We start from the raw sequence: 22,503 nt of genomic DNA, 5'->3' as shown, positions 1-22,503 counted from the left end.
GTCTTCTTCGCTCGAATCTGAAGAGCTAGAAGAAGTGTCAGAAGAAGAAGAAGAAGAAGAATTGGGTACTCCTTCAAAGTGAACACGCTTCTTCTGTTTCTTTGCTTTGTCAAATGTCGACTGACGACCCAAATAACCCGGGAAGTCAGTGCCTTTCTTCTGCTTTTTGCTGTGCTTTTTAGCTTTCTTTTGCGCGTCAAAAAGCTGAGCAATTCGTGCATCAACCACCTCTTCTAATTTCTTCTCTGAATATTTCTTGTGAGCAGAAGGTTTCTTGAGAGCGGGTTTCGGGGGTGGTGGTGTGGTTTTCTGCCACTGCTCGTGCACTGCCTGAAAAGAAGTCTCGCTCATATATTTTGCAAATTTTGGGTCCTTCGCAAAATTGAGCATCATCTTTGTTGCATCGCCGATCAATTGACGACGCTCCATCTCTCGTCGCTCCGCCTGAGTAGGCCGAGGCGGGCCATACTCTGCCAGAATCTTCGTTGTGATCCTTGCCCGTATCTCCTGATGCAGAGGGAGTCTACTGATCCTTGCGTAAAGCCATAGGTGTGGCGGAAAAAAAAAAATTGGGGATCGGATTTCCCGTAGAAGAGAAATCAGCTGTGCTCTGATACCACTGTAACCTCTCTCACTCTCCCTGTCAAATTGCGTCGCCCAGATCTGCCTTTTTCAGCACCATAAAATCCGAAGGTTCGTACTGCTGCCACGTGGCATTTTTGCCGCTTGTTTTAGGGTTTTCAGCCACATTAGGGTTTCAGCCAGCAGTTAGGGTTAGGGTTTCCAGAAATTAGGGTTTCTGCAGATTAGGGTTTCTGGCAGAAATTAGGGTTTGCAGGAATTAGGATTTCTGCCCTTGGTAGCCACGTCATCACTTAAACGGCTTATTTAAAGATTACAAGGGATGCCCAAAAGCAGAGCCCCAAAAGCTTTCAAAACCAAAAGCAAAATTTCTCTCTCTCAAACCCTCTATAGGGCTTTTAAAATAAAACAATGGACTCTCTCTCTCACTCTCTCTGCCAAATTGCGTCGCCCAGATGTGCCTTTTTCAGCACCGTAAAATCCGGAGGTCCATACTGCTTCCACGTGGCATTTCTGTCGCTTGTTTTAGGGTTTTCAGCCACATTAGGCTTTCAGCCAGCAGTTAGGGTTAGGGTTACCAGAAATTAGGATTTCTGCAGATTAGGGTTTATGGCAGAAATTAGGGTTTGCAGGAATTAGGGTTTCTGCCCTCGGTAGCCACGTCATCACTTTGTGACATTGTACTATCAATGTTCAAATAAATACCGAAATGGGGGTGTTGACATTGATGCCAGAATGTGCAAGCTGTTGTAGTGTTCTTTTGACCAAGGCTCATGCGTGACGTTGTTGGGAAAACAAGAACAAGGGGCACCTCTAGTACTCAAGACACAAATTCAGCACCGTAGACCTTGTCAAAAGAAGTTCCACCAAACCATAACTCAAAGGGAAGTGATCCCTTGGGAATTTACAAGCACATGCCCACTCAAAAGATCACTATGGAAACTAAGAAGCACCTGCCCTAGCATGGAATTACAGCACATGCCAACCAATGCACTTGAGGAAAAGAGCTTCCCCCTTCACCAATTGATTCTTTAAAACTACAATTTCAAAGTGTACATATGTCACAAAACATGTAAGCCTTCACAACTTACTCTACATCAAACTTCTTGCGGCTGCCATATCGTGTACCGTGCGGGAAATAGATTGTATGTTCTAAACCACAACTCCAAAAAGGATGCTTTAAAGCTTAAAAAATATCTGCAATTTCTGAAACAAAAGTTAAGAAACCAAATTTTGAATCTATGCACCACTATGTACAAAATTGGCGCGAATAGTAAGCTACCATAGCAGGACTACACATAGAGAAGGCTAGTCGAGGGCTAAAAACTGCATTCAAAAGCATGAAGGAGGCACACCGACCCAAAAGCTGCAAATTTTTTTATCATAAGTAGCCCCGTGCTTACGTACAACTCACATCTCACTTATATACAAGAAACATTGCAAATTGTACACATACAGGCCCCTACAATGACCTACTAGTAGTCTAGTTGGCGCTAGGGTGACTGCCTTTTATGTACATGTACTTGACGCACCAAGCTAAAATAAACTTATGGAGACTCTCACAACACTCCATAACATCACCATATATGCGCAACAACGTCATGCATTGTGTGGTCGCTACTTGAAAATTTAAAGATTTGAATGAGCATGAAATGATGCTTGTTTTTTGTCTTGCGCGCTATGATTGTGCTTAGTCTAGGAATCAAACCTTCTCACTTGTCTCATGTCCTCAATATGAAGACTTTAAAGTTCAGTTTTCTGAAAATTAGAGAAATTTCACTCACGTAAGCTTCTATCATTTGTTTTGCTTATTTGATTTGTCATTCAATTGAAGTTGTTTCTCTTCAATCAAAAAGCTAACATCATTCTTATGTTGCTAAATAGAAACCTTTGGCATATGTGTGTCTTTTATGCAAGTTTTTTTCTTTAAATTCTGACATTTCGACCTTATTAGGATGTATCGATTGTCGTTTGTTAGATATTCAACAAGCTGTTTCAGGATCAGATACATATGTGATGGAACTATATAAACGATGGGTGCTAGCAGCTGAGTTATTATTCTTTATCAATGTTTTACTGCAGGTGTGAGAACTGGTTGCTATTGAGAGAAATTATTTTGATGCGAAGGATCAGGAATGCATAAGGCAGCAAATCACAATGAGAATATGAGCACACCAGTTTCTCCTGTACAGAACTTAATGACCAGAGATTCCCCTGCAAAAGTGAGTCAAGAAGCAAAGGAGGGAAAACAGTCGTGTTGTGCACCACATAGATTTCTTACCTGTCTACACACAGCTTTTCCATGTTTTGAAAATAGGAAAGATGCGTACGAGCGGGGGGATTTCTCAAGTGAGCAGTTCAGCACTAATGCTGTTTTAGTACTCTTTAGAGCACCCTATAAGCCAGGATGCCCTCATACTTTCCTCTTGTGCTAATTTCAGCAGAAGGTCATTCCATCGCATCTGATCACTCAACTTTATCAACCTCTGATGTGCTCAATGGCAACGCGAAAGCCACTATCTTCACAATGTCAGAGCTCAGTAAGGCCACTTCAAACTTCTCTGCATCTTGTAAAATTGGACAGGGAGGTTTTGGTATCGTTTACAAAGGCAAGCTTCGAGATGGCACTGTGGTGGCAATTAAACGGGCCAAAAAGGTAATAAATTGGTGCTTCTGCAGGGCCTAATGTAATTTCAATTTCATGAGATTTTTCGTTGCCTTGAAAATATTCTAGGACATGTATGAGGCCCAAGGGACATCACAATTCCAAAGCGAAGTAAATATGCTGGCTTGTGTAGAGCATTTGAATCTAGTGAGACTGATTGGCTTTCTAGAAGATCGAAATGAACGAATATTGGTAGAAGAGTACGTGGCAAATGGAAATCTTCGGGAACATCTTGATTGTGAGTTGCATGGGAGCTCTTTTACTTGCCTCGCCGTTATGTCTGACCATCGTCACCTCTTACTAAACTCTTTTTAACTTTGTGGTTGCATCTGAAGGTAAGTTCAATGTCCTCCTTGATTTATTCCAGCGGTTAGACATTGCAATTGATGTGGCCCACGCCCTCACGTATCTTCATCTATATGCAAGTAAGTTTTTGGTTGAATGCACCTTCATATTAAAGCATATAGAGAGCTTGCTCTTTTACTCATTCAGAATGTAAAGAGCTACCACCAATGAACTATGAATTAGTCACTAAGTTGAAATGTCCCTTTGTTTATAAAACTGTTTGTGCTTTATTTTTGAGCACCTTAGTAAATTTGTTTGGCAAAAGGAGGCATGCGCAAGTGCTGTAACTGAGACCTTTTCGAAAGTACCTGTCTTGGATGACGAGATCCAGCATTTTCAGCTGTGAATCGTGAAACTTTTGATAAATGCTTTGGAGTAGATAACCTATTTTTTAGGTTGTGCACGTAAATGCATTTTTTGGAGAATTTTATGATGATCAAGTCTCTACCATGAGCAAACCTCCTTTCGAGAACAGGCAACCACTAGATCTTGGATCTACAACGACAGATCTCCTCTGTCCAACAACCGCCACCGTATGGGCCTCGAGTGCAACACCTGCAAGCAGACAATGCAGCAAGGGGAGGGGAGAGGTGGAGAGGGGATGGCTAGCAAGAGGGAGAGAGATCGCATGCAAAACTCTAGAGATAGATAGGTAGATAGACAGATCTTATTATCGTCCTCGGAGGTCAAATATGACCTATGGGACCAAAGTTACATGTGATGTAGTATGTGTGTGGCTGATGAGTGATATTGTAGTGATGAGAGTCGCATGGAGAGCCCACATTGTGGTTGAGAAAGGCAAGTGTGTAGGTCTAAGTCGTGGCTAAAAATGTGAGGAAAGCAAGTTTGGATGTGACCAAAAGCTAGTAGTGTGTGGTACTCAGACTCTCGAACTTGTAGTGAGCATAATGTGCACAATCGATTTGACTCTTCTCCATTGCCCCAACACCTTGTCTCGCATTGAAGGGAGTGGGAGCTAAGCCGAATGGCTGCGATAGTGCGTATTGTTGACAGGATAGGCTCAAGCATGTAAGGGTGAGTATGGTTTCCTCTTTCAGCGAAGAACATGATTTTGTAGTTGGGGGCAATATGGGTGGTGTAATGTATGAAGTGTGATCCACTGGATTCCTCCCAAGCCGTAATACACTGGCGTTGTAGAAAAGCTTCATTCACCTGGGAGTCTATTGGGATTTGGGTCACTCGGCAAGTCACAACTTTATAAGCTGGTGGGAACTAGGGAATTAACTCGAAAGGGGCAAATTGCACACTTGGCAGAAGGAGAGCAACCTCCAGAACACCTTAGCAAGAGGGGGCACCCAAGTGAGGGTTGAGGCTGATTTTTGCTTCACTGTGACTTACACTGTGTGTGTGCGTAGTGGGTGTAGGTTCATAGCTTTAATGGAAAGCTTGCCTTCTCCTTTGTCTCATGTAGCGCGATGATCTGCTCTCACGCATCTCTCTGTCTCCTTTTGCACCTATGGTAATGCCCCATTAGTTGGGCTACTCAGATGATCATGTACAGTTTTGAGGGTTTTATGCGCGTTTGCCAAGGCAAGAGCCTTCTGAACAAGAACCGGATTAGCTAATTGCTAATCCCCCACAGGTACACACAGTTCCATCGCGAAAGATTGCGAATTTGGAGAGTTTTCTCGCGTGAAACTCGTCCAATTTACAACGGAACTGTCCCATTACGTGCGGGAGCCCTTGGGACACGCGTACGTGTTCGTTCCGCTAAAAACGATCCAAAACAGAGAATCACAGCCTGCTGTGTTTTTTTGCAGGTTTTGGGTTTCGCACGTAAACTGCAAGGGAACACCAAGGGAGCCTCGGGAAGGCCTTGGCATGCTTAGATAGGGCTTTGGGCACCTGGCAGTGGCAAAACAGGGAATTACAGCACGCTGAATTTCCTAACAGCTCACCAGAAAGCTTCTAAATTGCGAGGGAATCCGTTCTAGATAGGTACTTTTGTCCTACAAGGGTTCTGGCGTATGCTGCCAAAATCAGGTCGGAAACCTGCATTTTCAGCCCTCGCCAGGTTCGGACAGCTTTGTGAGAGTTTGATCTAAGTGTTCAGATCGTCTACTTTCAATCGAATAAAGAAATACCGAAAGGGATGCAAGTCTTTGGGGCATACAAGGTGTCGGTCTCATGTGCGCAGTGACATTCTAGTCACTGGACGCATCTGTGTTCTCTTTTCTTAACAATGCTGTGTGTAAAGTTAACAGGTAATTAAAATAGTATTGTCCTCTATTGTGTATAGGCCAGTTATATGGTTCCATCGACGGGATAGTCACTTTTTCTTCAAAAAGTGCAGTGTGGATTGTTGTGAGTGAAAGCAACACAGAGCTTGTTGTTATGGCAGAGAAGAGAGACCAAGTTCCTGAAGAGGGATCTTGCTCCCGTGGCACAGAGAAAGTTCCTTTAACTCTTCAAGAAGAGGACAGGTTATTCAGAGCTCAACTGCGTAGTTGCATGGAAATGTTTCAATAGTTGGCTAACAACCCAAGGATGCAAGAGTTCTTGCAGGCTCCTACATAGGCTTTAGAGGCTCCGATCAGGGTTTTCAGGCTCCGACACAGGGCATGATTGCAGGAAAAGGAGATTCCCAATGCACAGAGGACTGGTGATGCTCGAGGGAAAGCCCATGTGGTTGAGCAACCAACGGTGTCCATTAATCCCAAGCAATTTGCTTTAGTTGGACAGGAACCGTTTGTGAATGGTCAAGGGAGTAATGAACAGGCTATGCGTCAGACCTTTCCCTTACCTACTTCATACCCTGGCTCAGTGTTCCAAGCTATGGCTGGACCTGCCACGGGCTATATGCCAGGAAATGTGCTCGGCACAATGCAAACAGGCATGGGTAACCCTATGTACGGGAACATGGGTGTCCAACCAGGTTTTCTGGGTGCTTATGGTCAATTTCGAATGCCTGGAACACAATTTGGTATGGCTGGTTTTTTGCAGCCATATGTCCAAAATGCAGATATGACATGTAAAACAGTTGATGTGAGTGCTCGAATGGTCAATCCTCGAGCACCACTTTTGCGGCCACCTGTTTATGACAATGTGACTCCTTTGAGCTAGCCAAAGGATTACAAGGAAGGTGGAAAAAGAGTGAAGTTTGAACTGAGGATCAACTGAAGGCTTTGACCTTCATACAACAGCTCGATGCAGCTCATGTTGGAGGAAACTTCATAGAGTCTTCGAAGATACGCCAGGCTACCACTTTCTTGAAAGGGAATGCGCTTTAATGGTGGACAACATTGTTGAATCAGGGCCAAGCCCCAAGAACGTGGGTCCAATTCAAATAGCTTTTTGCACCTGCATGGCTTGAGTTGAATGCTAAACAGTGTGCGAATCTGGAAGAGTACAATAAATAGTTTTGGGCTGCACTGTTGCCAGTAACCTCCTATAGGTTTGTGCCATTGTCAGAACAGATTGAGAAGTATTGTTACGGATTGCCCAAGAAAATCAGGGACTATTGCACAAAGACTATTGTCATGAATATGGAGCAGATGATTGAGAATGCGAGAGTAGCCAGTAATCTATCGAAGGGAGATTCTGGTAGATATAATAGTAACAAGAAAGGGTCTCAGGGTAAAGAATTTTTAGCCAAGGGCAATGCTACATCAAAGCCTTCTGTACCTCCCACAAAGAAACCCTCCATTGATGAAGCTGACACGTCCAAGAAGCAGTCTAGATCTTCTTCTGGGCGAGGACAAGGACAAAAAAAGGCATTTTTTTGGCAAATCTTTTGAAGAAAGGAAAGCTCTGAGAGAGGCCAACAAATGCTACATTTGTGAAGAGGAGGGACATTTTGCTAATGAATGCCACAGAAGAAGTCACAAGATAAGGATGACAAGTTAGAGCCTAAAGGAAAGAAGCCAAAGCCCAACACAGGACTTGTCCCAGATTTGGTTGGTGACCAACCAAATATAGATGCCACGGAACTGTGCAGAGCTTGGGGAAAAGTAAGCGACCAGACAATGCTGTTTTCTTCGATCCAGCAGCCCGTGCAAATTTCATATCACCAGAATTGGCATCAATGTTCGGCATTCGTGGAGAGAAGATGGGTATGACATGTGAACCAGGTTTGGCATGCCCTGGTCATTCAAAGCCTGTTACTCCCATTTTGTGGGAAGCTTCATTTGCACATTCAAAGTTAATGTGGATGCGGAAGAATTTCATATTATGCCACTTGAGGGCTGTGAGGTGTTATTGAGTATCCCATGGTGTAACAAACTTGGACACCCCAAGTCAAGATTCTACCGCCACAACAAAGATTCACTTTAAAACAGTTCACAAAAGATGACACGGCCCGGCGTATTTCCGTGCCAAGAGGTATTGGCCCCAAAGATTGGCGCCCCTTTCGGTATTTCTTTTTATATTAATCTGTGTGCAAAGTACAAGAGAGTCTGCGTCTATTTATTAATATATATTTTTTAATCTATAAATCTATCTAACTTTCTTGCTATCTATCTATTTATCTATCTACCTATCTACATACCTATCCATCCTTCTATCCATCTATCTCTCTATTCTTCCATCCATCTACCTACCTATCCATCTATCTCTCTATCCTTCCACCTATCCATCTATCTACCTACCTACCTATATATCTATCAATCTATTTGTCCATCCATATGTGTCTTTGCCTATCTTGTTTTTTGTTTGATTATTATTATCTTTATTTCTCACAACTTTCTCTCTCCTCTCACTACAGCCCATAGCTTCTCTTTGTTGCTTGAGGCTGTGAGAATCTCCCATTCAAGACAAAGCAGGGAATAGCAGGCAAAATCAACTACAAGATAGAAAGGAGAAATACATGGGGGTTGATATTTCAGCAATTTCACAGTACATTGAGGCTTTCAAGGTTGAAATTGCACTTACAGGTTGAGAGAAATTGGGGTTTTACCCAATTTGCAGAAACTTGCAGAAATTTCAGAAACTAGACCGTCAAAATTTGGGGCTTTTGCTGAAATTTTAATATTTTGCAGACATTAGTGAATGTACTGCAATTTATGGAAAGCTTGAGTAGAGAATGTGACCTCTGTTCTTGAGTTTTTCAAGAAATTAAAGGAAAATGCAAGTTTTATATGTATCAAGAAATTTATGTGGGACACATTTATGTATTTTACATGCGGAATACTCACCATTGAGTTGATGTGTTGCTGAAAATACATTTTGTCGCACCTTTTAATCCATTTGCAGATTTGAGGTTGTTGCATATGCAAAGGAATGTATGCCCTGTTTGTGTGCTGAAATTTCAGCTTTTATTGTTGAAATTTACCCTTCTTTACTGATGTACACTTGTGATAAAGTATCGGTAACACAATGTTACTACTTCTTGCTCTTCTACACTGAGTATTGAGCTTGTAAGAGGCTAAAATCTTAGTTTGCAACCTGTTGTCATAAAATTACAGCAATGAATTTTTGGTCCTTTTTGCTCCGAAATGGCCTCTAATGCGTCTACGAGTGGTGAGTCAAAGTCTCTCCTTGAAAACAAGAGGTTTGACGGCTCTCGCTTTGACTTGTGGAAGGATAGAATGCAGGGAATCTTATCTGTGATGATGCACTTTTGGAACAGAAAACGGCAGCTTTGTCAGATGATGATTGTAATTTAAGTACCTGTTTTTTTTAACACAAAGGATTGATCAAAAGAGAGAACACAAATGCGTCCAACAACTAGAATGTCACTGCGCACACGGAGACCGACACCCTAAAGGCCCCGCCCCTATCACAAACTACTGACGTGGCAAGCCATTGAAGAACGGAGCCAACTTGCAGATCCCGGCCGATGGGCTTAAACCCTAAGTGAAGAAGGAGAAGCAGCAGAAGAAGTTTTACCAACTTGCAAAGTCTTACCAAGTGGCCTATTTTTAAAGAGGAGTTCCCACCAACTTATGGGGCCCCGTTTGATGGGGCCCAAGTGACCTAAAGGGATTAAATAAAGCAGGACCACACACACACTCACACTCTATTTGCGTAGCAACTGACGACGTGGCAGACTTGTACGGATTTTCGGATTTTGCATTGATGACGTGGCAGCTTGTACGGATTTCCATGTTTTACGCTAACTGCTAACGTGGTTGAGCTGCACGGATCTCCGCAAAATGCGCTGGCAGATTTTGGCACTAGTGCTTTTGAGACCAGTTGCTTTTGAGTTTGACTGCTTTTCATGTAACTGCTTTTTAAGGCCAAGGGCCCTTAAACATGTACAGAGGGCTCATTCTCTGGCACGCTTCAGTACGAAGGTGCAGGGATTGGAGTACCGGCATTATACTCAGTTGAATCAATATAAAGAAATACCGAAAGGGGCGCCGAGGTTTGGGGCCAATACTTTCTGGGGTGGAATTTTGCCACTTCGTGTCTCGTGTGCTCTCTCTCTCTCTCTCTCTCTCTCTCTCTCTCTCTCTTTCTCTCTCTCTCTCTCTCTCTCTCTCTCTCTCTCTCTCTCTCTCTCTCTCTCAATTCTGTTGTTATTGAAGTCTGTTCTTTTCCGTTGGCACGTGGTACTCGCCTCGTGACAGCCCCAAAGACTGGTGCCCCGATATTTCTTTATTCAATTGAAAACCAACGATCCGCACACTTAGACCAAACTCTCACCAAGCTGCCCAAACCTATCAAGGGCTGAAATTGCAGGTTTTTGACCCAATTTTGGCATCATAATGACGCCAAAATCTTTGTAGGTCAAAAGTACAAGTCTAGGACGGATTCCCTTGCATTTTAGAAGCTTTCCAATGAACTGTAAGTAAATTTCAGCGGGCTGTAAATTCCTGTTTTGGTCATTGACAGGTGCCCAAACTCCTATAAAACCACCCCAAGGCTTCCCTAAAGCTTCCTAGGTGTTATTTTGCAGTTTAGGTGCGAAACCCTGAACCTGAAAATAAACACAGCAAGATGAAATTCTTTGTTTTGGATCGGTGTGTACCTCTGGGGGAATAGTAAATAGCTAATCCGGCTCCTGTTTAGAAGGCTTTTGCCTTGGCAAACCCACAAGATTGTACCTAGCCATGTGAGGCGCCCAACTAGTGGGGCATTACCATATGAGAGAGAGAGAGAGAGAGAGAGAGAGAGAGAGAGAGAGAGAGAGAGAGAGAGGAATGAAATGTAATATTAACGTCTTCCAAAGGCCAAAATGACCTATGAGACCAAAAGGTTACATGTGGTGAATCTGATACTAGGTCTGGGTACAAAAAGTACAAAGAACTGAAAAGAAAATGGTGGGTAGGGGTGGGGTGAAAGCTGATACAAAGGGAATAGGAAATACAAAGGGTGAGCTGATACAATGGAGCTCTCTGACAGTGGAGGCATTATATACATATACATCAATATCCGGGACGGCTCCTATGTCGCGCCAGTATGGTATGGATCCTCTGTTGCAATTTGTGTCGATATCGAGAGGGCCTCCTCATCCCCGTGGGCGACGGGACCGCCCCAACTCTATCGCCCAATCAAGCAATATGCCTCTGGTGTTGTTATGCTATGGAGGCTGCTCGAACTCCTCTATCTGTGACTGAAAGAAATCTGTAATCTTCCGCCGTCGCTGGATCTCTCTCATTGTGTTCCTCTTCAAGAGGTCTTCTCTGTGTTTGCGAATCTCTAGTAAGTAAACTCCGAGGCATCTCTGATCTTGGTATCTCATGACTCTAGAAAGTGGCCCAAAACCCTCTCTGAATAGACAGTGAAAGCGGCCTCGTATCTCATAGTATACTGGGCAGTGACATATGTAATGTAGCTTTGTCTCTAGCTCTATTTGGCACATCTGACAAATCTTGGACTGAGCGGGTACTCCTCTAAATCTGCTTGTCTCGATCTCTAGCTGATGTGAGGATGTGCGTATCTGACCAATAGCACATCGTATCCCGTGGGATAGATGAGTATCCATGTATCCTGGTCTGATCACAAAACCATCCTCCGTGAGTTGGAGAAGATGCTCTCTATAGAAAGTCATCTTCGTACCTAGCTCATGTGTAGGTTGTATCCATGTCCTCTTTGTATCCAACTGAATCAAGTCCTGTTTGATGAGTCTGATAATCTCTACCCTAGTGAGGGAGATGGAGGGTGCATCCAGAGAGTATTGATATGGGGGTAGCCGGTGTAACAGACTTGGACACTCAAGTCGAGAATCTACCGTGAGACCACAAGTATTCGCTTCAAAACAGTTCATAGTTCACAATTGATTCGTCACTGGCCCGGCGGAGTTCCGTGCCTAGAGATATTGGCCCCAAAGACTGGCACCCCTTTTGGTATTTCTTTTTGTATTAATCTGTAGCTCAAAGTACAAGTCAGTGGTCGGGACTCACTCTCAGACTCTGCGTCCAGATGCTCTGAGAAGTGAGAGCCCAACAACTCTTGTAAAGGTTTACAAGGGATGCTAAAAGCAGAGCCCAAAAGCTTCAAAATCAAAGGCTTCTTAAAATAAAGCAAATCATCCAAAAGCTCTCTCTCTCTCAACCATTCCGTAGCCAAAAGCAGGTGAAACTTGCCGCAGAAATCTCTGCCCTGTTGTCGTAATTAGCACCGCAAAAAGCGGGCGTCCGTACAGCATGCCACGTGGCTGCTTTTCGGCAAAGTACACCGTGTTTTTCGGGGGCTGCCGTAAGCCATGCCACATCAGCATTTCAGCCAAGCTCTCCGCGGGACTGTTTATGCCAAAAGGGGTGTGTGTGTGTGAGTGTGTACTGGGCAGCCACGTCACCAGTTTGTGACATACCCCCCTCTTGAAAGCATTGTAATCGCCCTTGATTACGCCTGCAAAACTGACAGTAGCCATAAACTATCTTAGCAGACACTGACTGTTAGTACCGGCGTGCTAGGAACACACATCTAGCACATGTACCAATCGACAGTCACATCACACGACATCACAAGACATCACATGACAAATCACATTCAACATTCATTCGGATCTCAAACCATGATTTATCGGCAATGCAATTAGCAATCGCATCTAGATCCACTCAGGACCCACAGATGCCTGATTGACTAATCCCTATTGCAACCATGTCTATCGAGATCATTCAGATCCAAATGCTGAAGTCATTTCGTCTATCAGTTCTTGCAATTAAACAAGTCAAGAACTAATCAGTATCATATTATCGGGAATTCAAGTTTATAAAGTTATTACAGCAGAATACTGTCAACTCATAGTATCCCTGAAACCCAAAGAGACATGAGCGACTTTATTATCAAAAATCAAGGCAATCCGTTGACAAAGGAGTGGAGTGACTCCCCTCTTGTGCATATCTGGTTGCACCAGATTCCGCCCAAGCTGAATTCGAGGTTCCATTTAAAGTGGACTGCTAATCCAAATGCTTCGAGGTAAAGATTCACAATCTGAGGAGTATCTGCTAGGTCCTCCTCCTCCATCCACTTCGCATCCAATGTAGGATAGTTCTTGAATTTAACCAAGAACCGCCTTATCGCTTTACCCTTAATCTTTCTGTCTTTATGTGCCAATATCTGTTCTGGAACAAGGATCTCCTCGTTTTCTTCCACTTCGGGTTGCTGAACAGGCTCCCCATCTTCGGACACATCGCCTTTAAAAGGCCTCAGGAGACTCACATGAAAAGCATTGTGAATCCTCGAAGTGTCAAGTAGCTTCAGTCGGAAGGAGACATCATTTATCTTTTCGGAGATATGGAAAGGTCTGTAGTATTGCATACTAAGCTTTAGAAAAAGCCTCTCCTTTCCCTTTTTGTTCTCAGGCGTGCCTTCTCAAAACGTAAGAGCACCCAATCGTTCTCCTTCAATTTCAAATCGCGACGATGGCGATCTGCTGCCTTTTTCTGTCTTTTGAGATTTTTGCAAAGCGTCTTGGACCTTGGCAAAAGCCGTATCCAAGTCGCGCGTGTACAAAATCTTATCTTTCGTGCTTAGGAAGGGTGGAACTTTCGTAGCACCTTCAATAATCTCAAATGGCACCTTCCCCATCAAAGAGTGTATCGTGTTATTGTAGGCCAATTCCACCAAAGGTAAATACTTTTCCCATCGAGTCTTCTGATCTGAGATGTAAGACTTCAATAAATCTAGTACCACTGAATTGGCAATCTCAGATTTCCCATGAGTCTGGGGGTGGAAAGATGACGAGAACTGCATCCGCGTGCCAATGTTCTCCCAAATAGCCTTCCAAAACACTCATAAATCTGGGGTCCCTGTCGGAGACGGCATGCCATGTAATCTAAAGATCTGGGCCACAAACAGTCTCGCTAAGTGATCCAGCTTGACTATTTTCTTCACTGGAATGAAATGAGCTTGCTTGCTAAACGTGTCAATAATAGTCCAGATACCATCGTGACCACTCTGTGTTCTTGGGAGATCAAAAATGAAATCCATTGCAATACTTTCCCAGAGGCGCGTGGATATGGGTAAAGGCTGTAACAATCCCTATGATTTATGCGTGTCAAACTTAACCTTCTGGCATACCAAGCAATTGCGCACAAACTCGTCCACATCCTTCTTGAGTCTCGGTCAAAAGAAGTCTCTTTCTACCCCTTTCAAGGTGGTAGCAATGCCGCAGTGACCCGTAAAAGGTGGACAGTGGCATTCGGTCATAATCTTTTCCCTCAACGGCTGTGTAATGCACAACATGGTTTTCCTCATCAAGTAGCCATCCCGAATGGAATATCCCGCTACTATCTCTCCATTCCGTATCCGAGTGAAAATATCTGCAAAATCTGTATCCGTGGCATACTAATCGACCATATCCTCGAAGCTCCTATGATGTATCGCAGAAATAGCCAGAACCAACGGCTTTCGAGACAAAGCATCTGCCACCAAATTCTTATGTCCATGCACATGGACAATCTGGAAGTGAAACTGTGACAAGATGTTCGCCCACCGCATCTGCTCTTCCGATAGCTGCTTTTGTGACAAGAAGTAGCGTAAACTCTGATGATCTGTAAAGACAGTAAAATCCGCTCCGAGTAGGTAATGTCGCCACTGAGTAAGAGCATGGATAACCGCCAAAAGCTCTTTCTCATAAATTTGTGCTGTCAATTCCGGCCTTGAGAAGAATCGGCTCTCGTAAGCAATGACATGGCCTTCTTGCATTAAGACCGCACCTAGACTATGACCACAAGCATCACAATATATTTCAAATGACTTCTTCAAGTCCGGCAAAGTCAAAACTGGTCCTGTAGTCAATTTCCCTTTCAATGTCTGAAAGGCAGTCACCTCTGTGGGTCCCCACGAGAAAGGTACTCCTTTTTGTGTCAAGATATGCAAAGGGGAAGCAACCTCTGCAAACTTTCTAATGAACCACCTGTAGTACGAACACAAGCCCAAGAAGCTTCTAACTTCACATTCTTCTAATCGGGCCAATCACGGATAGTCTCTATCTTGGCCAACCTGGGTCCATCTGCAATCCTGCTCTGCTGACACAATGTGTCCCAAAAAGTGTATCTCTGGTAGGAAAAATTCACTTTTCTTCGCATTTATCACCAACTTGTGATCTTGTAATACCTGAAAGACCTGTAGCAGATGTTCTCTATGTTCTGTTCTCCGTCATCCTAGGAGAAAACAATGATGTCGTCAAAGAAAGTGCCAACAAATAGTCTATACTCTCGAAAAATCTTGTCCATCGTCCGGTTAAATGTGGCAGGAGCATTGGTTAGACCAAAAGGCATCACCAAAAACTCAAATAACCCAAAAATCGTCCGAAAAGCTGGCTTGAAGACATCTCCCGGCGCGATTCTGATCTGATGATATCCACTCTTCAAGTCGATCCTTCTAAAACACGAGGATCCCTGTAGTCGGTCAAGAATATCATCGATCCTGGGAATCGGAAATCTGTTCTTGATGGTGATTTTGTTGAGAGCTTTATAATCGATGCACATTCTCCAAGATCCGTCTTTCTTCAAAGCCAACAACACTTGTCACGTGACACATCCAACCCTATGTGTCCGTGGACACCAGGGTTTAGTCAGTCAAGTCAGTCTAGAATAGGAAGTGATCTGTCACTTCTGTGAGTCTGTTCGCAGACCGTGCATGTCCAGACACTTAGATTAGATGCATATCCTTTGGTTGCACACAGCACGACCATCAGATTCCAGTCAGAAACCATCAGTAGCGTTTTTACAGTGCATAGACCTATTTTCCCTATTTTTGACATTTTTCACTTATTATTTTTAAGTGACTTTTGTTGGAAACTAGGTGGGGCAAATTTACTAAGTTTGTATATAAGCAAACCAGAGCTAGCACTTTCTGGCAAAAGAGGCAGCAGGAGCACCTTGCTCAACAGGCAACTTCTCAGCAGAACCCCATAGAGGCCTAGCGTTTTGCAAGAGACTGCAACACCTAGCGTTTTTGGACCAGAGCAGCCAGCGTTTTTGCTTATGCATCATCCTGGCGACAGAACCCCATCAGATCGGCCTAGCATTTTGCATTGCAAACCACCAGCAGCAGCAGAAGACAAAGATCAATCCTAGCGTTTTTGCAGTTGCATCACACTTCAGCGTTTTGCAGATTCATCGAGACGGAACCTCATTAAGCACCAGCGTTTTCAGTTTTCAGCAGTCAAACATCAGAGTAGAACCCCCAAACCTCGCAGATCTCACCTTCCTGCAACAGATCCTCGTTGCACGGTTGGATCCCGCTAAGTTTGCAGTTTCAGCCCAGAAAACGCAGATTTCAGCATCTGCGTTTTCAGTGCGTCGTTGTCGCATTGTCGTCATCGACATCATCACCGACATAGAGTTAGAATTCAACAGATAGAAGATTGCAGATTTCAGCCATTAGCATTTTCAGATTTCAGCCCGTCTCATCGTCGTCGACATCGTCGGCAAGTCCAAGCATTGTAGAGATTTGTGAAATCAATAGTAGACCGCTCTCGCCATAGAGTGCGGCCTTCGGAGGAGGGTTTGACATCATTCTGGTGTCGTATTCTCTTCTCTCTATCTCTCAGTCTCATGCACTTTCATTCACAGTGTTCATCCACTTTGTTTGTGTCCATTGCACTCTCTCACTAAAGGAACGGAAGGTTCTCCCTTTCGTAAGCAAAAGGAACCCTTGAGCACAGTTTGGAGCACTCATCTTGAGCAAAGTTCAACATTCATTCCGCTGCACCTTACATTGGTATCAGAGCTTTGACAATGTTCTGTATCACTCAAGGAAAGCCAAAAGAACCACATAATTTTTTTTTGCTTGTTGTGGTCGCACGTAACCTCAGCGTGTCGATTCCTAATCGTGTTTGAAGAGTGACAGGAAACCCAAGAAAAAAGGGCTTGTCTAGCCTCCCGTTGTGCCTCTTTTTACTCATTGAGAGCGGACCGTGCACTTAGCGGCCGGCCAATCGACGTGAGGTGGGAAAAAGCAACCTTGGTGTGAGCGCAAGGCCGCCGAGGGGTGCGCACGTGGAAAAGAGCAGAACTCGGATGAAGAGAAGATCCTTCTCTAACACAGATTGCAAGCGAAAGAAGAACCTCAAGAACCTCAAGAACCTCAAGACCCTCAAGAATCTCAAGAACCCAAGAACCTCAAGACCCTCAAGAACCCCAAGAACCCAAGTTCCTTTTGAACTTAAGAACCCAAGACCACAAGAACCCACGACTTCAGTGGATGGTCATCACTCGAAGCGGAATGGATACTTCGCTTGGAGGTGATGAGCATGAGAGAGGCGAAGAAGAAATTTCCCCACCAGGATGTTTTTCCGACTCTCCCCCTTCCCCATCTACGCCAAGGATTGCACTAACTCCTATGGAGGAGTTGGAGCAAATGTTTATGGACAACAAGTTAGAACACGAAGCAAGGAAGTTAGAACGCGAAGCAAGAAAAGCAGAAATTGATCGTAAGTACGAAGAAAGAGTGGCAGCCATAGCGCATGAGCGCGAGCAAGCAGGCTTGGAAGCCAAAGAAAGACAAGCAGAATTTGATCACGAGAACAAAGCAAGAAAAGAAAAGAGCGACCAACACATGAAAGAGATGTTGCGACTCTTTTCTCAAGTGCAGGCACAGATGCAAGAGATTCGGGAAAAGGAGACTCTCTCAGTCTCTTCGTCTCCAAATCATGACATACAGGATTTGCATGATGATAAGCATGATGATTTGAATGATAATGATAAGCATGATGATTTGAATGACAATGACAAGCATGATGATGTGTTTTCTCACAAGCATGATGATTTGGATGATCAAGACGTGATTGTTCACTAGGATGATGGTTTAGTTGATGCTTTTTCTAGCAAAGCTAACCTCGTTGCAGATTCGATCAATCACGAAGGATCGATCTTGGCTATCGAGTCGAGGTCCACCGCACACCCTTCCCCCCCCCCCCCCCATGCAGATTCGATCAAATACGACGAACCGATCTTGGCTCCGAGCTTAGGTCCACAGAACCCTTACAAGAAGTACTATGTGTTTGAATGATTCGTCAGCACGCATTGTTCGAGTGTTTCATTCGTGATTGTTTCCTGTATTTTAGTCAGCGTCTTTATGTGATCCCTTTTCCTAGGCATAACATATTGTACGTCGAGCACGTTTCACTCATGAATGAGCACGGATGTATGCAGATTATTCATGAAAAACTGAAAAGTATGCATTCAAGGAAGTCACATTCCATGTCTCTTCCGTGGCATGACACAGTTGTAGAAAGAGCACATGAAAGTCTGAGCACCAAGCATGGGCATTTCCGTTGTGAATTGCCACAGTTGATTGATTTAAATCAGCAAGACAAGAGTCGATCTCATTGTTTGCGTGTGTATTGAACGGTTTGGCACTCCGTCTATTTGTTCATCTACATTGCATGCACAGCCTTTTAGGAAGACAAGATTTTTTCCAGTCACTTTACATGGAATAGGTATGTTCATGTTTTTATGTTGGAAGTGGTTCAGGAATTTTCAGCCATGGAGATTCTTGAAGAAGGAAGAAGCATGACTCTAGACGAAGTTGAAGCATCGAAGGAGCCACAGAAGACTTTGTGTCGCTTTCGGCGCGGCCCAAAGAAGCAAGCGTTGCAGACCTTTATGAAGTTCAAGTATCGCATGACCCAAGCATCAGAGTGGGCCGGCGAAGAGTCCTTTCCAGGATTCTGGATGCTGTTGGCGATCTCTCTCGACGCCATACAGTTCGGTACCAATACCTCACTTTGAAAAGGAGGGGATGTCACGTGACACATCCAATCCTATGTGTCCGTGGACAAGCTACAGCATGACCGAGTGACGAGGTAGTCGTTGAGTAGCTTCATACCGCAGACCGTTTGTCTCGGGGGAGTGCTCAGCGGCGCTGTTTGTTGTGTCTTGTAACATGCATTTGTGTTGCATTGTGATGTGCCAATTATTGAATATTCCTAATTGGATGAGATTGCCTGGGTATGTAATTTTAGTGCATCAAGACACTCGTGGAAGATCAGTACGGTCTGGGTGTGATGGCTAATTTTACTACACCATAATATCAAGAGTTCCGATCTGGACGAAAGGAGAAGCTAACTCCTTGATCAAAAGAGCAGAAAGGAGAAGCTAACTCCTTGATAAAAAGAGCAAACTGATTGTCCCTCAGAATGTCCCTCGGAAATTTTTGAGCTAACTTGAGTTGTTGTGCAGATATGCTGTAATCGCGGACGATTACTCTCTTTCAAGAAGGGGAGATGTAACAAACTGCTGACGTGTCAAAGCCCTGAAGAAGGGGGTCAACTTGCAGATGTCGGCCGAGGGGCCTAAACCCTAAGAAGAACAAGTAACAAAAGAAGAAGTCCTACTAACTTATGGGGATCCCGTTCGATGGGGCCCCAACTGACAAAGGATTAAAATAAAGCAGGACCTGCGCGCGCGCGCACACACACATACACACACAAACTGATGACGTGGTAGATTTCCGAAAATTGCGTTATCATGATGACGTGGTAGGCTGTACGGATTTTTGTAAATTACGTTGGCAGCTTTTGGCTTTGCTTTTTGGACCATAAGCTTTTGAGTTTTGAAGTCTTTTCACTGTAAGTGCTTTTCAGGCCAAGGGCCTTTAAATATGAGGTTAGGGCTCATTCTCTGGCGGAGAAGGTGCAGAGTCTCAAGTACCGGCTTGTAATGTGTTGATGCAATATAAAGAAATACCGAAAGGGGCGTCAAGGTTTGGGGCCAATACTCTCTGGGGTGGAAATATGAGGTTAGGGCTCATTCTCTGGCATGCTTCCTGTAGAGTCTCGAGTACCGGCTTGTACTATGTTGATGCAATATAAAGAATACCAAAAGGGGCGCCAAGGTTTGGGGCCAATACTCTCTGGGGTGGAATTCCGCCACTCCGTGTCGCGTGTCGTCTCTCTCTTTCAGTTCAGTTGTTATTGAAGTGCTAAAAGTCTGTTCAGTCTGTTCTTTTCTATTGGCACGTGGTGCCCGTCTTGTGATGGATAATTTGTCCCTTCAAGACAAACTTTTCATTACAAAGCATAGGACAACCGCGTAGTCAACAAATAACGAGTTTCATGGTGAAGTACAGGAGGGTAGCATGAGTGTAGGGTTAGAAGGACGGGGACGAGATTGTGCCAACAGTTATATACTTGCCCAGGAGTAAATTACAAGAGAGCTCTATGTGAAACTCGCTCTTAATGTTTCAAAGGAGAGTCGAGAAAATCAACAGGGAGCATGTGTTCAGATTCTGAGAAGGCACACGGAGAGCATCAATGATATCGTTTCCTTGCAGTGCATGAGTATTGATAAAAGCTGGTTGTTGTTTTAAACGGATTTCTATTCTTCCAAGTAGTTGATGCTTATATGATGACTTCACAGATCAGCCCATTATCCACAGAGATGTCAAGTCCTCGAACATACTCTTAACAGAAACTTTTCGTGCAAAGGTCGCAGATTTTGGGTTCTCAAGAACTGGTCCTCTGGACTCAGGTGCTACTCATGTATCAACGAAAGTCAAAGGAACTGCTGGATACCTGGATCCAGAGTACTTAATGACTTACAAACTAACTGTGAAGTCTGACGTTTATGCCTTCGGTATCTTATTGGTGGAACTGATCACTGGGAGGCGTCCTATAGAACAGAGTAGAGGCATCGATCAACGGATTACCGTGCGTTGGGTAGGGTTTTGTTTCTATGAAAGATTGTGACAAATAGTTCTCTCCTTTTTCCTCTTACAAGTTGCTTGTTTTTGAGCTGTACAGGCTTACAAGAAATATCTTGATGGGCGTGTAACCGATATCCTCGATCCCCGCCTTCCGAAAACCGATGTCACTTGTTGTGTCATGGAAAAGATGTTCGACCTGGCTTTCAATTGCTCTGCACCAACCAAGCAGGATCGGCCCACAATGAAGCAGGCCACTGAATATTTATGGTCCATTCGAAAGGAATATCAAACACTCTCACAGAGTGAGCATAACCAGCAACATTCTGGAGTAGAGACCACGCCTCCACAGAAGTTACTACACAAGCCCAGTTCTTGAGGTCTTGTACTGCACTATATGAGATGTATATATACTGAGTTGTCTTGGCTTCTCCCTTTCATTGTGAGGGGAGGGAAATTGTAAGTTTTGTGTTTTTTGTGTCTGTACTTGCATACTCGCACATTGTCTATACACTTTTGAGGAGATGCAAAGTTAGGCAAGCAATAAGTTGGAATTCTGTGAACGAGTTTTCAACTTTCCAGTCAAGCAATCAAGTCCCCCTTGCTTTCTCTAAGGAGGGTTTTACTTGGTGACTTCACGGTCGCCGTCCAAATGATCGGAATGAGGTAAAGCATTAAAGATACGTTTTCTCTACTTGTCAGTACATTTTGTTGCCAATTGCTAGATTTGAACAATATTACTGTTGCAGCGAAAGGTCGCTCTGGTGTTGAAATTTATTTTTCTTGCTTCTCACAAAAATCAAGGTATCATATTGAAACAAAATCTTGCGCATTTATGACTATTAGTGATAATACATTGCTCTGTATCCATGGTCAGCTGTTGTTTCAAGGTACTGATAGTCTTTGAGGCAGTTTTCGATCCAAAAAGACGACATTTTCAACTTGACAACTGGTGCGGTGATCATCAAAGAACAATATTATGTGCATCTACATTATGTGTCAGCTTCTGATGCATATTATTAGTTGCTATTTGCAATTACTGTGCCTTCTGCATGGTCACAAGTGTACCAGTTATTTCTCTTATATGCATATACGCAAGTCTTTTTGTAACTACACCAAATTTGGCGTAGCTGCGCCAGTAACATATTACCGATAACATAACTGGTGCGCACATAGTCGCATCCTTTTATTCCTTAAGCTGCCTATCTAGTTCTTTGAAAGGCTTACAGCTTCTCGAGTTTGCGTGGCCTATTATTATCTTGTGTGCCGTGCTAGACATAAAGCTTGGATTGTGAGTCAAGCCTGCCAACAGTATTGTGAACATCTTTGGGGTTTTTTCATCACCAAAGCAAAAGGATTGATTATTGTACACATGATTGGGACAAGTTACAACATATATTACAGCCATTTATGTTCACCCAAGATATGCCAGGTTGATCTTGGAGGTCCCTTGTGATTGTTCCTACAATGTTAGAACTCTCTCTCTCTTGGGATAGTTTCCTACGACGTTAAAACTCTCTTCTTCTTCTTCTTCTCTCTCTCTCTCTCTCTCTCTCTCTCACACACACACACACACACACACACACAGTAGGTCTTAAATTCAAGACTTGTCAGCCCCGTAGGATTGTTGTTGGATTGTTCTTTGAGGTCTTTTGGATTGTTTCAAGGATGCTGAAAATTCCCGAGAGAGAGAGAGAGAGAGAGAGAGAGAGAGAGAGAGCAAAGCTGGTACTGTTGAGCCCAGCCCCATTTGCCCTGGGTGAACCTTAATACTCCTACTCTTTGGCGACCTCAAAGAACAATCCTACGGGGCTGACAAGTCTTGAATTTAAGACCTATTGTGTGTGTGTGTGTGTGTGTGAGAGAGAGAGAGAGAGAGAGAGCAAAGCTGGTACTGTTGAGCCCAGCCC

At 43.8% G+C, this 22,503-nt stretch overlaps 1 protein-coding gene across 3 annotated transcripts in view; it reads left to right on the top strand.

Annotated features, from left to right (window-relative positions):
* The window catches only part of LOC147441123 (calmodulin-binding receptor-like cytoplasmic kinase 2), a 63,479-nt gene extending 42,182 nt beyond the window's left edge, over positions 1 to 21,297 (top strand). For 2 of the 3 annotated variants that reach the window (XM_086482842.1, XM_086482843.1), the window contains 6 exons: positions 2,665 to 2,931; positions 3,024 to 3,238; positions 3,317 to 3,485; positions 3,583 to 3,672; positions 20,311 to 20,609; positions 20,694 to 21,297. In XM_086482842.1, the coding sequence (XP_086338968.1) occupies positions 2,718 to 2,931; positions 3,024 to 3,238; positions 3,317 to 3,485; positions 3,583 to 3,672; positions 20,311 to 20,609; positions 20,694 to 20,972 (1,266 nt within the window). In that variant the 5' untranslated portion in view covers positions 2,665 to 2,717 and the 3' untranslated portion in view covers positions 20,973 to 21,297. The remainder of the gene's footprint in view (positions 1 to 2,664; positions 2,932 to 3,023; positions 3,239 to 3,316; positions 3,486 to 3,582; positions 3,673 to 20,310; positions 20,610 to 20,693) is intronic. The other variant, XM_086482844.1, reaches the window with a different exon arrangement.
* Positions 21,298 to 22,503: the final 1,206 nt, after the last annotated feature.

This window comes from Adiantum capillus-veneris, chromosome 15 (genome assembly GCF_014529385.1).
Source record: "Adiantum capillus-veneris isolate H3 chromosome 15, ASM1452938v2, whole genome shotgun sequence".
Taxonomy (NCBI): domain Eukaryota; kingdom Viridiplantae; phylum Streptophyta; class Polypodiopsida; order Polypodiales; family Pteridaceae; genus Adiantum; species Adiantum capillus-veneris.
The sequence above is the reverse complement of the archived record's forward strand: the minus strand, read 5'-3'. Positions and strand labels throughout refer to the sequence as shown.